Below are 14029 nucleotides of genomic sequence, written 5' to 3'. Positions count from 1 at the left end.
TCACACTGAAGGAGCAAGGCTCTGATACTGAACCTTGCCAACAATCATGCTGGCTGTGATCATGATGAATGTTTTATGGCATTACTAGAACTGGTTGTGGTAGTGGCCCTGCTTGCACTTGGCCTTTTCTGTAAACAGTTGCTAGCCCACCCATGATGACCAATATGTCATTGGGGCTGCTGCTGTTAGGTGTTCTGAAAGAGGTTTTGAATGAAGCTACAGATGCATATTATATGATAGGATAGTGGTAAGTGGGATACTGGTGATGAAAGTTCGGGGAAAGATTAGGGGTAGTTTCCCTACCATCTGCCATAGAGCTATACATAGAGTTGAAGTCGGAAGTTTACATAGACCTTAGCCAAATACATTTAAACTCAGTTTTTCACAATTCCTGACATTTAATCCTCATAAAAATTCCCTGTTTTAGGACAGTTAGGATCACCACTTTATTTTAAGAATGTGAAATGTCAGAATAAGAGTAGAGAGAATGATTTATTTCAGCTTTTATTTCTTTCATCACATTCCCAGTGGGTCAGAAGTTTACATACGCTCAATTAGTATTTGGTAGCATTGCCTTTAAATTGTTTAATTTGGGTCAAACGTTTCCGGGAGCCTTCCACAAGCTTCCCACAATAAGTTGGGTGAATTTTGGCCCATTCCTCCTGACAGAGCTGGTGTAACTGAGTCAGGTTTGTAGGCCTCCTTGCTCGCACACGTTTTTTTCAGTTCTGCCCACAAATTTTCTATAGGGTTGATGTCAGGGCTTTGTGATGGCCACTCCAATACCTTGACTTTGTTGTCCTTAAGCCATTTTGCCACAACTTTGCGAGTGTGCTTGGGGTCATTGTCCATTTGGAAGACCCATTTGCGATCAAGCTTTAACTTCCTGACTGATGTCTTGAGATGTTGCTTCAATATATCCACATAATTTTCCTACCTCATGAAACCATCTATTTTGTAAAGTGCACCAGTCCCTCCTGCAGCAAAGCATCCCCACAACATGATGCTGCCACCCCGTGCTTCACAGTTGGGATGGTGGTCTTCGGGCTTGCAAGCCGCCCCCTTTTTCCTCCAAACACAACGATGGTCATTATGGCCAAACAGTTCTATTTTTGTTTCATCAGACAAGAGAACATTTCTCCAAAAAGTACAATCTTTGTCCCCATGTGCAGTTGCAAACTGTAGTCTGGCTTTTTTATGGCTGTTTTGGAGTAGTGGCTTCTTCCTTGCGGCCTTTCAGGTTATGTCAAAATATGGACTTGTTTTACTGTGGATATAGATACTTTTGTACCTGTTTCCGCCAGCATCTTCACACGGTCCTTTCCTGTTGTTCTGGAATTGATTTGCAATGTTTTACACGAAGGTACGTTCATCTCTAGGAGACAGAACGCGTCTCCTTCCTGAGCGGTATGACGGCTACGTGGTCCCATGGTGTTTATACTTGCGTACTATTGTTTGTACAGATGAACGTGGTACCTTCAGGCGTTTGGAAATTGCTCCCAAGGATGAACCAGACTTGTGGAGATCTAAAAAAAAAAATCTGAGGTCTTGGCTGATTTCTTTTGATTTTCCCATGATGTCAAGCAAAGAGGCACTGAGTTTGAAGGTAGGCCTTGAAATACATCCACAGGTACACCTCCAATTGACTCAAGTGATGTCAATTAGCCTATCAGAAGCTTCTAAAGCCATGACATCATTTTCTGGAATTTTCCAAGCTGTTTAAAGGCACAGTCAACTTAGTGTATGTAAACTTCTGACCCACTGGAATTGTGATACAGTTAATTATAAGTGAAATAATCTGTCTGTAAACAATTGTTGTAAACATGACTTGTGTCATGCACAAAGTGGATGTCCTAAACAACTTGCCAAAACAATACTTTGTTAACAAGAAATTTGTGGAGTGGTTGAAAAACGAGTTTTAATGACTCCAACCTAAGTGTATGTAAACTTCCGACTTCAACTGTACATACGTGAATAATGTGTACCACAATGTACTTCTCTTAAAATAAACAAATTCAACCCACACAACTTTGACAATCGTATAACCAATTGCTTCTTACAAACAGAGTAAGTAATTGTAAATCTACAAACGTTTCTCTCCCTTAGTTTTTATCCCACCATAAATTATTTTATCTGTGATTCTTATAAGCGGAAACCACTGTATTTGTAGGAGGATAATGCTAAAGGAGAGTGCTATTTCTGTTGCAAAAGTTACTGTTTCTCAGACTGTTATGTCTCATGCCCATTATTGGGAGTGATGTAACCTTCTTTTTTGGATAGAGTGGAAAATCTGACTAAAGCTGCAGCACCATGGGGTGCAGCGTCTAAGTGTATTCATTTTGCTTTTGCCATCTGATCCGAGGACACACTGCTCTGCCAGGACTGATACTGGGGAAGGCTATGCCCATTTAGTAACCGCAGCACAACCAGTGGCTTACTCTTCATATTGTGCTCAACCAGTCGCACTTTGACCAGTATTAGCATACTCGCTGGTTCTGGTAACAATTTACATAAACTTGCTATTATACTTGTGTAATAACCATGTTAGTACCAGCAATTTAGTTATTGAAATCTGATTGCGTAGTAATGGAGTTCACATGCACCGAATACAACGTGTATAGACTTAACGAAATGCTTGCTTACAAGCCCTTCCCAACAAATCAAAAAATTATAATACAAGGAAAATGAGTAGCACAAGAGGAATAAAATACACAAGAATGGAGCTATATACAGGAAGTACCAGTACCAGATCAATGTGCAGAGGTAGGAAGTATCTGAGGTAGATATGTACATGAAGGCAGGGTAAAGTGACTAGGCATCAGGATAGATAATAAGAGTAAAATAAAGAACAGAGTAGTAGCAGCAAATGATGAGTGTAAAAGTGTGTGTTTGTGTGTGTGTGTATATGTGTGTTTGTGTTGTGTTGGTATGCATGTGTGTGCGTGTGTGTGTGTGTGCTGTGTATGTGTGTTTGTGAATGTGTGTGGGAGTATCAATGTAGTGTGTGTATGAGTGTTGGTACTGTATATAGTGTGTATATATAGTCTTGTGAGTGTGCATAGAGTCAGTGCAAGATAGGGTCGGTGCAGATAGGTAAATAATGATGGTTATCCGGACTATTTAGCACTCTTATGGCTATTTAGCATTCTTATGGCTTGGGGGTAGAAGCTGTCTCGGAGCCTGTTGGTCATGAGAGCCAATGGTCTGGTACCATTTGGTGGACGGTAGCAGAGTAAACAGTCTATGGCTTGGGTGGCTGGAGTCTTTGACAATTCTTTGGGACTTCCTCTGACACGGCCTGATATAGAGGTCCTGGATGGCAGGGAGCTAGGCCCCAGTGATGTACTGGGCCGTCGCACCACCCTCTTTAGCGCTTTACTACCTCTGAGGGAGAGGTTGTTGTCATGGCACCACACTGCCAAGTCTCTGACCTCCTCCCTGTAGGCTGTCTCATCACCGTCGGTGATCTACCAGTCTATCTATCTACTGTCAGCTAACTTGATGATGTGGTTGGAGTCGTGCGTGGCCATGTAGTCGTGGGTGAACAGGGAGTACAGGAGGAGACTAAGCACACACCATTGAGAGGCTCCGTGCTGAGGGTCAGCATGGCGGAGGCGTTGTTGCCTACACTGACCACTTTGGGCCATCCCGTGAGGAAGTCCAGGATCCAGTTACAGAGGGAGGTGTTCAGTCCCAGGGTCCCCAGTGTTGAACGCTGAGCTGTAGTCTATGAACAGCATTCTCACATAGTTATTTCCCCTCTTGTCCAGGAGGGAGTGGGCAGTGTGATGTGCAATTGAGATTGCGTCATCTGTGGATCTGTTGGGGCGGTATGTCAAATGGAGTGGGTCTAGTGTGTCTGTATCTTGACTGTTCCTTATTTCACTAACAAAGAACGCTCAACCCCATAACCATTACAAAGTGATTAACCGCATGTTAATACAATGTTGTTACGTTAGTAATTACAACATTACTACACAGGTACAGAGCTACTGTTACTGCTGTGCTCTTTTACTACCTTGTTTGATGTATGCAAAGCTTTCAAGTGAGCTCATAATTAAAAATGAGAAACACAACAAACACATTGTGATGAAAACATTGGAATTAATTGGAAAACTAGCTGTGAAGCCTGTGAAATAACATGCAAGTAGCTAAGGCAAAAAAATAGAGCATCTAATTTCCCAACAAGCCCACCCATTGATTTTCGAATACTCAAAATGTTGAATGTGCATACTATTTTCCGGTCTTTAACATGGAATTTGCATTTTAACATTATATTCATGCTATTCTGCGGTACTGTCTTTGCAATATTGCTGTAGAACTGGCCATTGAGGACCGGATTTTTCAAGATGAGCCATTGTTGGAACCCGAGAGGCCACAGTGCTGCGTGTACAAGCTGTTTCCCAGGCTGAAGCTCAGCAACACAGCTTGAGAAGCAGAAGTCCCCTTCAGTCGCTTTCTTTTTAGCCCCCTTTTACCTTTATTTAACAATCGCTCCTTCTCCACTCCAACCAGCCACCCCCAAACACTCAGTGAATAAAGTTAGTCCAACATGCGGCCCTTAAACCCACCCCAAGTTTGCTGCCTGGCAGCCACACTCACAGAATTGTTTGTTAATAGTCCAATTAGATAATTGCCATCTTTCACTCCTTTTCCTCTCTGTTTCCCATAAAGGAATGAATGGTGTTCAGGGAGGGGGGCAGCTTGAAGAGGGCTTCTGGCCCCACAAGGTGACGAGAAGGGCCGGAGAATGTTCCTTGCACAAGGCCATTGGTTTGAATTGAGTCATTGTAGCCTAATCAATGGTCTTATTGGATTACTGGCAACTGCTGTTCCCTGAGATATTGTTGCTCTGACAATGAAAATAGCTAAAAGTTGGTGGGTGGGTAGCAGGGTGGAAGGAGAGTGCTGGAGAGGGGGGCCGTTCCAGGGGTGTTAGTGTAGGCACTAATGACAAGTTTTGTCCCATTTTTGTGTTTTTCAGATCGTGCAGGTTAAGATTGTATTAGTGCAACAGACTGCTTCTGTGGTGCATATATATGAATGGTGGGGACGCAGCGTTAATGACAAGGACCTGTGGGCTACTCTTCGTGCTGTTGTTTGTCGTGCTGAGTGACGTGGGTCAACACAGGAAACTTTAACACAGTTCCTGTGAAGCAGAGCGGGGTGAATTTTGTGAATCAGCTGTCGTGGCCAGTACAAATTCCAATTGGGGTGGATTCACTTTTTTCTGTATCCTCTGTCTCTCTGCCTCTCCTTTATTCTCTCTATCTCAGTCTCTCTCGTTCTCTTCGTTCTCTCTTGTTCTCTCTCTCTCTCATCTCGCTCTCACTTTCTCTCTCTATCTCTCTCTCTCTCTATCCCTCTCTCCCTCCCTCTCGCCTGGGATAGCACTATAGCGGTGAGAGCTGTATGTTGCAGAGGGACGATCATTGGCGAAAGACACAGTAAATGCGATTTAAAGTTAGCCATCGTGGCCAGACAACCAACATCGAAGAACGCTGAAAATGGCTGGCCATGTTTCGGGGATCGAAGAATGATGTGCCTGGGAACTTTTCTGGAAGTGTCGTACCCCTGTGATTGTGTCTGTGTGCTCAGGAAGGCTTTTTTGCAAAGTGAGACCAATCATTTCTCTTGATTCCCTGGCTGAGAGCTGGCTGACAGAGAGGGACGGAGCGAGCAAACCCCTCCATTAGGACCTGATATATTTCCCAAACAATTTAGTGTATTCATGAGGCTACGCAAATGTGGAGGCAGCAAAATGACCGTAATCAATTGAAACAGTGAGCGTGCGTCGGTCCATGGCTCTGATTATTTGGAGATCATCTATCAGCCTGATGTGTATGTAACAAGGCTGTTGAGTTTCAGTGATAAGTCCATGATCATTGGGCAAGTGAGTTGGACAACGATAATAGGGCACCTTGGCAGGTGAGGCAAGCGTTCCCCGAACATTAGATAGGTGACTCTCTGGTCTAAAAGGTGCTGTTTTAAAACAAAGCCACACTGTTGAGACAACACAACGTGCAACACTCTCTGTAATCACTGTTTTTTTCACCTGACAAAGGAAAAAAAGAAAGAAACATTGAAGACGATAAGTTAGTATGGAGGTCAGATACAACCAAGAGCCTGAACCAGGGATGGGGCTGAAGAACGGCATAAAGGATGGGAAAGACGGCAAGGATTCCCAGGGAAACCTTTCCAAAACCTTCCTAAAGGATCAGCAGGAGTCCTTTTCGCCATCTGGGACGGTGGAAAGCTGTGAGAAAAACCGGGGGAGCACGGGGGACCCGGACTACTGCCGGAGAATACTTGTCCGAGGTGAGAGGATGTCCACTCATATTTACTTCTGTTGCAGTGTATGGACTCTGTTTGCTCATTGCTTTACTTTATATGTATCCACAGGATGATATAAGATCATTTGCTATGTGAGATATGCTGGATTGCCAGACGGATGTTTTGGATATGGGATTCTGGTATTGGCTTTGTGTAGACTCAAGAAGCATAGAAATAGCTTTTGGTTTCACAGACATACTGCTAAATTGTTCCCAACCAAATGCTCTGTTTTTATACTGTATGTACAATATATTTGAGGTATTGGATCGCTAAAATTTGTCAATCATTAGAATCATTCAATATATTAATTTGACTTTATATATTTGACACAAAGCAGCAAATTTCTCCCGAGTGCTATTTGGTTTATTTGTTGTTTTTATCACTCGTTCATCTTCAGAAAAAGGAAATGAGGCACTATCAGTTAGCAATGCGCTATAGTCCCTTTAGCAGCTTCCGGGGCGTTCTCGGGTGAGAGTGCAACATTATGCCAAAGAAGAAAAAAATCAAAAACACACACCCCCACTCACTCTTATCTGTCTCATGGTAGTTTTAGTCATTGTAAAAGTATTTTGGGCTTTTTTCTTAAACCATTTTGAATTTAAAGTAAATTACAAACATACATTTTTTTTGCACTTTTATAAAAATGTACTATCTGCACATTTTTATGAATTTTAAATGTTATGCATTTTATCCCTGTGATATACTCCTATCAAAATGGTTTGCATTCACAACAATTGTGTTTATTCTGACATTGAATTATACAGCACACTTCTAGAATCATAGAGCACATTTATTTAAGATATTAAGTACTGTACATTTGGTTTTAAAATGAAGGATGAATTTCATGCTACTTTATATAATCTCTCTCCATGAAAATACTATTTCATTTGAAAGCAATATTCACAGAAGTTTCAAAGCATAAGATACCCAGGTTTTCACTATCTTATTCTGATACAGATGATGAATGAGTAATAATAATGTACGTAAAAATGCATTTGCTTACATCATCTTGTTCTAAATAATATAAGGTATTTCATATGCAGTTAATACAAAGAAATTAGTTAATTGTTATGTTGTTTTAGTGCTCTTTCTGAGTGGCGTCTGGCCTCAGGGCTAAATTGTAGCAGAATAAGCGCACAACATTTATTTAATCTGTTTAACACAGTTGGTCAAACATTGAGACTGTTTGAAAACATGAATATATCCTTGCTAATTGTTATGGAAATAATTTAGCAACGAAATGACAACTAAATTCAAACATAAATGTTTATACTTTCAGGTTATATTTTGCTGCTTTTAGATGATGGGAGAAATAATCACAATTTAAAAAGTAATAATTTATTGTAGTTCATTGAGTAAATTCTTAAGAAAAAACATTTTCCTTATTATCTTTCCTCATTTCTCTCTTTTTATTAAGTCATTAAAAGCTCATACAGTTATACAATTAATATCACGTTATCTAAAGGTATATCCTTTAATTATTTTCCGTTTACATGACAATAGTACAACTTTTTAAATTACACATTACATTTTGATTGTAGAAAACTATAGGGAAAACAACTATTTTGAGGTTAGTTTACTATTTAGGAGAGAGTACTGATTGAGATGCTAAAATATGATAATCTAGACTAGAGTATTGATGCAATTAAATGGGTTGACCAAAGGAAATGATCACAATGAAATAAAATAATGTATCATTGTATTTTGTATTTGTTTTATACGTTTGATCAACTTTCTTCTGTAAACGGTGCTTTTTCAAATGAATTAATTGTTTTTTTTGACTGCTTTTAATGTGGTTGAGGTTATCCCCTAGTATGTTTGGAAAGTACACTAGTTGGTTGGGAAAATATCAGTGTATTAATTTAAGTTATGCATATTACTGTGGTTGATGTTGTGCATTTGATGCATTCATATAAATAATGTACCATATTCATGTGCATACCTGGATGGTTAATTTTTCAATTTTGCAAACATGAAATCATCCTCGATATCTCCATATAGCTTTATGCTATGCACTGCAACAAGACCTAAGTCTTTCATTGACGGTAATCGGTCATTTCATGGACAACAGAAGGCCTACACACATTACTAAAAATGATGAATGGTCATTCTGATGTTGTGATAATGATGAGCCAAAAGTGTTTCTACATTTTGAATACAGTTATCATTGACAAATCTTCAATGGTCACTTGTTCTTTTTTGTAGATGCAAAAGGGTCTATCCGAGAGATCATTCTGCCAAAGGGACTGGATTTGGACCGTCCCAAACGAACCCGGACCTCTTTCACTGCAGAGCAACTCTATCGTCTGGAGATGGAGTTCCAGAGGTGCCAGTATGTGGTTGGGAGGGAACGAACAGAACTGGCCCGCCAGCTAAATCTATCTGAAACGCAGGTAAATTCAAGCAACACAATACATGTACCTATTTCACTCTGGCCATGAGTAAATACATACCAAATCCACATTCTGTGTTATCATAGATATGTTATGGGTCATTCCACGAATAGAGTGCCTTTTGGGTAGTGTAATTTTGTAGAAAATAACATATTTTTTTTCACCCCATTTTAACATTCTGTCATAAAGAGCACTTGTTCAACTTCATAAAAAATAGGTTTTCCAATGTCAAGAGGTTAAGTAAAATAAAAAAGACTATAAAAGTGGCAATTAAAGTAATAGGGCTGACCGTAACAGGGTTGACCGTAACAAAATTGACGATTTCATCTTAAATCAGCCATAACTCCCCTTGAGACAGGGGAAATGGAAGCTTGTTGTGTACAACAGGGAGGGGCAATTGAATGCAAGCTTTCCAAAAAATTGAGCTAGCCTATCGATCTAGTGTAACAGGCGTGACATGGTATGCTCGTTGCACTCATTTTTCTACCACAAAACCCCAGAAAATGGCCAAAAGGAGTAGAACCAGCTCACCTGCTTTTACAATATTATTTGACTATAAGATGTTCAATGTTAGATGTTTAATATTAATCACTAAATCACAATGAATAAATAATAATCTTCAGAAGTTACTTTTTCAAAGCAACAAAAGAACTAGGGCTTTACAATGATGGTGAAAACTTGGTGAAATCTTGGGGTTAAGGGGCCTAGTGGTTAGAGCGTTGGACTAGTAACCGAAAGGTTGCCAAATCGAATCCCCGAGCTGACAAGTTAAAAATCTGTCGTTCTGCTCCTGAACAAGGCAGTTAACCCACTGTTCCTAGGCCTTCATTGAAAATAAGAATTTGTTCTTAACTGACTTGCCTAGCTAAATAAAATACAAATAAATTAAGTGGGTTACAATCTTCCTAGAAGTCTGACAAACATGAAAACACTACTATTGGAGTATTTAGTGGTTTATCAAAATGTACACAGATAATCTCACAAGGACATAAAGGGCACTCTATTCGTGGAACGACCCTTATGTATTTCAAAATCTTCTCTCAAATGTGAAAAATAGAGTGTATGATTACACACACTTATCTCACTTACGCAATGCTTTCTATATTGTCATCAGACTTCTGTAAGCATATCCCATTCCAATACAATCTTTATAAGTTTTACTATAACCCTGGCATTTTCTATTTAGCTGACTGATTAGTTAAAGATAATTTAGAAAAAGGAAGACTGCTTCACTGATCATATAGCTCTAGCATAGTATTGTTAAGTTATGATCCTATACATAACTCAAATCAAATCTCTTTCATTGTATTTAGCCTAGTGAACTATGCATCTCATATCACTGCTATCCCAACAAATTCTATAACCTTGTTAGCCTAAATTGTTGCATTAAGGAGGCTCATTTTCAGTGCAGAAACAGTATGTTTCTAGTCCACAGGCCTTAAAAAAATAAAAAAGTGCTTTCACCTCATGCTTAGCAGTGGGGTCAGGGAAAGGTCACACTGCGCCCACTGTGGGTGAACTGTATTTGCACTTGTCTGCTCGTTCTCGACGAGATACCAAGCTTAGTCACCCTCCAATGTATAATTTTCACTTCAGGGAAATCTTGCTCTCTGCTTCAGAGCTTAGTCCCAAATATTTGTAGCACAATTTTATTTCTTAGTTTAGTTGCAAGCTGGCTAATGGCATAGTCAGCCACATTTACCTTATATGTTTATTACGTACCTCATGAATGTTTCAGTGGGCCTAAACAAGCTTGACTTTGGACAGAGGTCAGACTGGAGCATTATGCAAAGTTATCTTCTGAGTCACAGCATAGACACGTGTTTCTGTCATGCATTTCTGATCATTACAAGAAATATTAATATTGACCTCGGGGAATTTCTACTTTAGTGTGTGAGTATATATATATACATATACATATATATACATATATATATATATATATATATATATATATATATATATATATATATATATATATATATATATATATATATACACACATACATACATACATTTTACAATGATAAATAAATGTTTTCCTGACCAATACATTTGATGCTTTTATTTTGTATTCAGCTACAGTATTCATGTAGTTTACCATGTCAGCACACAATGAATTCAGAATTCTTTGGTGGTTTTTAGAATAGAATAATGGTGCTTTAGACTTCACACAGCCCTTAGGTCCCCATTCATAGGGAGGACAATAGGCTTGAATTTCTTAATGTATTTTCACATGCAACATTAAATGTTGCACGCCGCCATGCTCCTTGATTGCATTAAATCTTCAAATGTCTCCTTCATTCGTTGATGAAGTGGTCTCTAATGATGGCATCATGAAATTAACATTTTGTTCCAATGCACTCTTGGGGTGTTACATTAAGAAACGACTGCCATATGCTGAAGTGTACACCCCTAATCATCTTTGTTTGGCTTGCTGGCTTCAGAGCCCCTTGTTGGACCTTGTTGAAAATGTATCCTCTCAGATAAAAGATGTTCACCAATAATTTAGGATATTCTTATAACATGAGGGAATATGGTAATAATGTAATTCCTTACTTCCAGAGTGTAAAATAGATTTGCGATTGACCAACTAACCTTGAGAATTACTGAGTTGTTTATCTACAACAAGTAGATGGAGGAAAACATGCTATTCAGATGTGATTGAAGTAGCTGCAGTTTGAGGTACTGTAGCTGGAGGCTCATTGATTGAGACACATTCACTCTAATTATGGTCCGTATGAAAGCAATCAGGTTTAATTGCCACAGACTTGATAGAGGTGGGGAAATACATGAAGAAAACTGCAAAAAAAAATACAAACTCCTATTATCCTTTTTGGAAAAGGAATAGAATATATAAAATAGAAATATATGAAATGCAAATGGGAAAAGAGAGGTCTATTTTCATTATTGAATGACCATCAAACATGTGCAATCCAAATGCAGTAACATTACTTCTTCAGCGTCAAAATGGCCTCTTCACAAACACGTTATTTCTTTATCCACATGAATAGGAATACAATAGCCATGTTTATCTGTACACTCTGCACACTTTACTTTGTTATACTCATGTCCTTCTAACAGTATACTTCAGCCACACATACATATATACTCATTACTATATGACCCTGCTTTTGTTACTTTCATGTCTTTGAGTTCATTAATTATTTAAAATGTTCATAAAATGTCTAAGGTCATGGAAATACATTTTATTAATTTCTAGCTACTTTACCTTACAGTCTGCATTTCACTAGAAGAAAAATATGTTATAAAGTAATTTATGGCTCCCATTACAGAAAGTTTTGTTCAAGTTTAGACCACAAACAGTACTGTATTGTATATGTGTGACTCTGATAACATCCATTAATGTGACATTGATATGTAAATATTTACAAGGCATTAGGTTTTGATTTAATCCGTATTTCTGTAAATTAGCTACTAAATCTGTCAAGAGGTAGAAGCCGGGCCCCCTGGTCTAAATCCCTGATCGTGCTACCAATGTTATTACTATCACAATTCAATTCATGTGGACATCAAGTGACCTATACTGAGATCACAAGGGAATTAGTAATTATTTACCACAATCCAAATTATTCAGTAATTTTCTGCAAACATTGGTGTTGCAATAAATGCCTACAGATATTAGAAAATAATACATATTAACCAAAGTATGTTAATTTGGCTTTTGCAAATAGACCCTGTTGCTGAAGGTTTCTACTACTTATTTTCTGGCTGATTTTGGAGCGTTTTTTTGTCCTCCCCTCAAGGTTAAAGTTTGGTTCCAGAACCGACGCACAAAGCAGAAGAAGGACCAGGGCAAAGATTCAGAGCTGCGCTCGGTGGTGTCAGAGACGGCGGCCACCTGCAGTGTATTGAGACTTCTGGAGCAGGGCCGGCTCCTCACGCCACCAGGCCTGCCGGGGCTCCTGCAGCACTGTGGCAACGGCACCCTGGGTGCCGCCCTGCGAGGACCCTCCATGGGCATGGTCAGCAACGGAAGCAGCAGCAGCAGCAGTGGTGCCAGCTCAGGGACAGCCGGCGGCAGTCCCCCTCTACCTATAGTGACGAGCTCAGGGACGGTGGCAGGCCTCCAGAACTCCCCATCAGCTCACGGCCTGTTCAGCTTCCCCATGCCCTCTCTGCTTGGCAGCGTGGCCACCCGCATGTCCTCCAACCCGCTCTCCATGGCCGGCTCCCTGGCCGGGAACCTGCAGGAACTGTCTGCCCGCTATCTGAGCTCTTCTGCTTTTGAACCTTACTCACGGACCAATGGGAAGGAGAGTGTGGACAAAAACGTTTTGGAATGATGTTTCTCAAAGGATTTTGATTTGCTTTGTTGTTCTCCTTGTTTTTTATTGTCTTGGTTTAGTTTGTTTGTTTCACCCTCTTCTGTCCTGTTTGTGTTGTGGTTGTTGTTCGTGTAAATCCAACTGAACATCTGATGCCTCTCAGAGGGAGGAAAACAAAAACATACACATGTATACATTTTCATTCTTACTTATGCACTAAATTAAAATTGAATCTCCAAGTTCTAAATTTCAATACAAATGATCAGAGGAACAAATATCCATGAGATTACTAAGGAGCAGAATTTTATTTTTTTGCCACATTTTCTCACATTTATTTATCTGCAATAGTAATCCCCAAAAAAAGCACAGAAAATGAGTCTGTTAATGTTTGGGTAACACATCACAAATGTTTAGCTACTGGAGGTAATTGACACAATACATACAAAGCTTTTGAGTGGTTGGCCAAGGGTGTAACATCATGGTACCGTTTTTGATTTTGTGTTTTCTTATTTGCTTGTTTTGGGTAGACTTGTGTCACAGTGTGTAGACTTAGAGTTATCAAGCACTACAGCTTGTGCAATTCAGGTGACAGACTGTCAGTTCAGGACGGCCTGGTGAACTTGGAGTTAATTCGGCCCTTTGTCAAATATAACATTTCTGTTTACGGAAATATCGCAGGTCTCTTTTTCCATTTGCAGATACTCATGAGGAACACAGGTATTTAACATGCAAATTTCATTTACATATGCAGTTTTCCAATATTAAGCTACAATAACAGTCTTTTATACCAGTTTGTATTTGTTTTTATTTTTGGCCCAAAACAAACTAAAGAAAAATGTTGTCATACCGTATGATAGTTAAATGGTTCTGTGTTAGTTGTTTTCTAAATGGTTCTGTGAGGGTTTTCCCAATATTATTTTTAACACAGTCTAAATTTGTGACTTTCATGTCTTAAAGATGCAGTATTCCACTTTTTCGTCTGTGATTTCAATAATATTAGAGTGGTAGTCCAGA

The 14029-nt window shown here is 39.4% G+C and overlaps 1 protein-coding gene across 1 annotated transcript; it reads left to right on the top strand.

The window, feature by feature from the left end:
* Positions 1-6101: 6101 nt before the first annotated feature.
* vax1 (ventral anterior homeobox 1) lies at positions 6102-13033 on the top strand. Its single transcript, XM_038960714.1, has 3 exons — positions 6102-6318; positions 8539-8726; positions 12494-13033. The coding sequence occupies exons 1-3, from the start codon at positions 6102-6104 to the stop codon at positions 13031-13033; spliced, it is 945 nt and encodes a 314-aa protein (XP_038816642.1).
* Positions 13034-14029: the final 996 nt, after the last annotated feature.

The sequence above is a fragment of the Salvelinus namaycush genome, chromosome 22 (assembly GCF_016432855.1).
Source record: "Salvelinus namaycush isolate Seneca chromosome 22, SaNama_1.0, whole genome shotgun sequence".
Taxonomy (NCBI): Eukaryota; Metazoa; Chordata; class Actinopteri; order Salmoniformes; family Salmonidae; genus Salvelinus; species Salvelinus namaycush.
The sequence above is the reverse complement of the archived record's forward strand: the minus strand, read 5'-3'. Positions and strand labels throughout refer to the sequence as shown.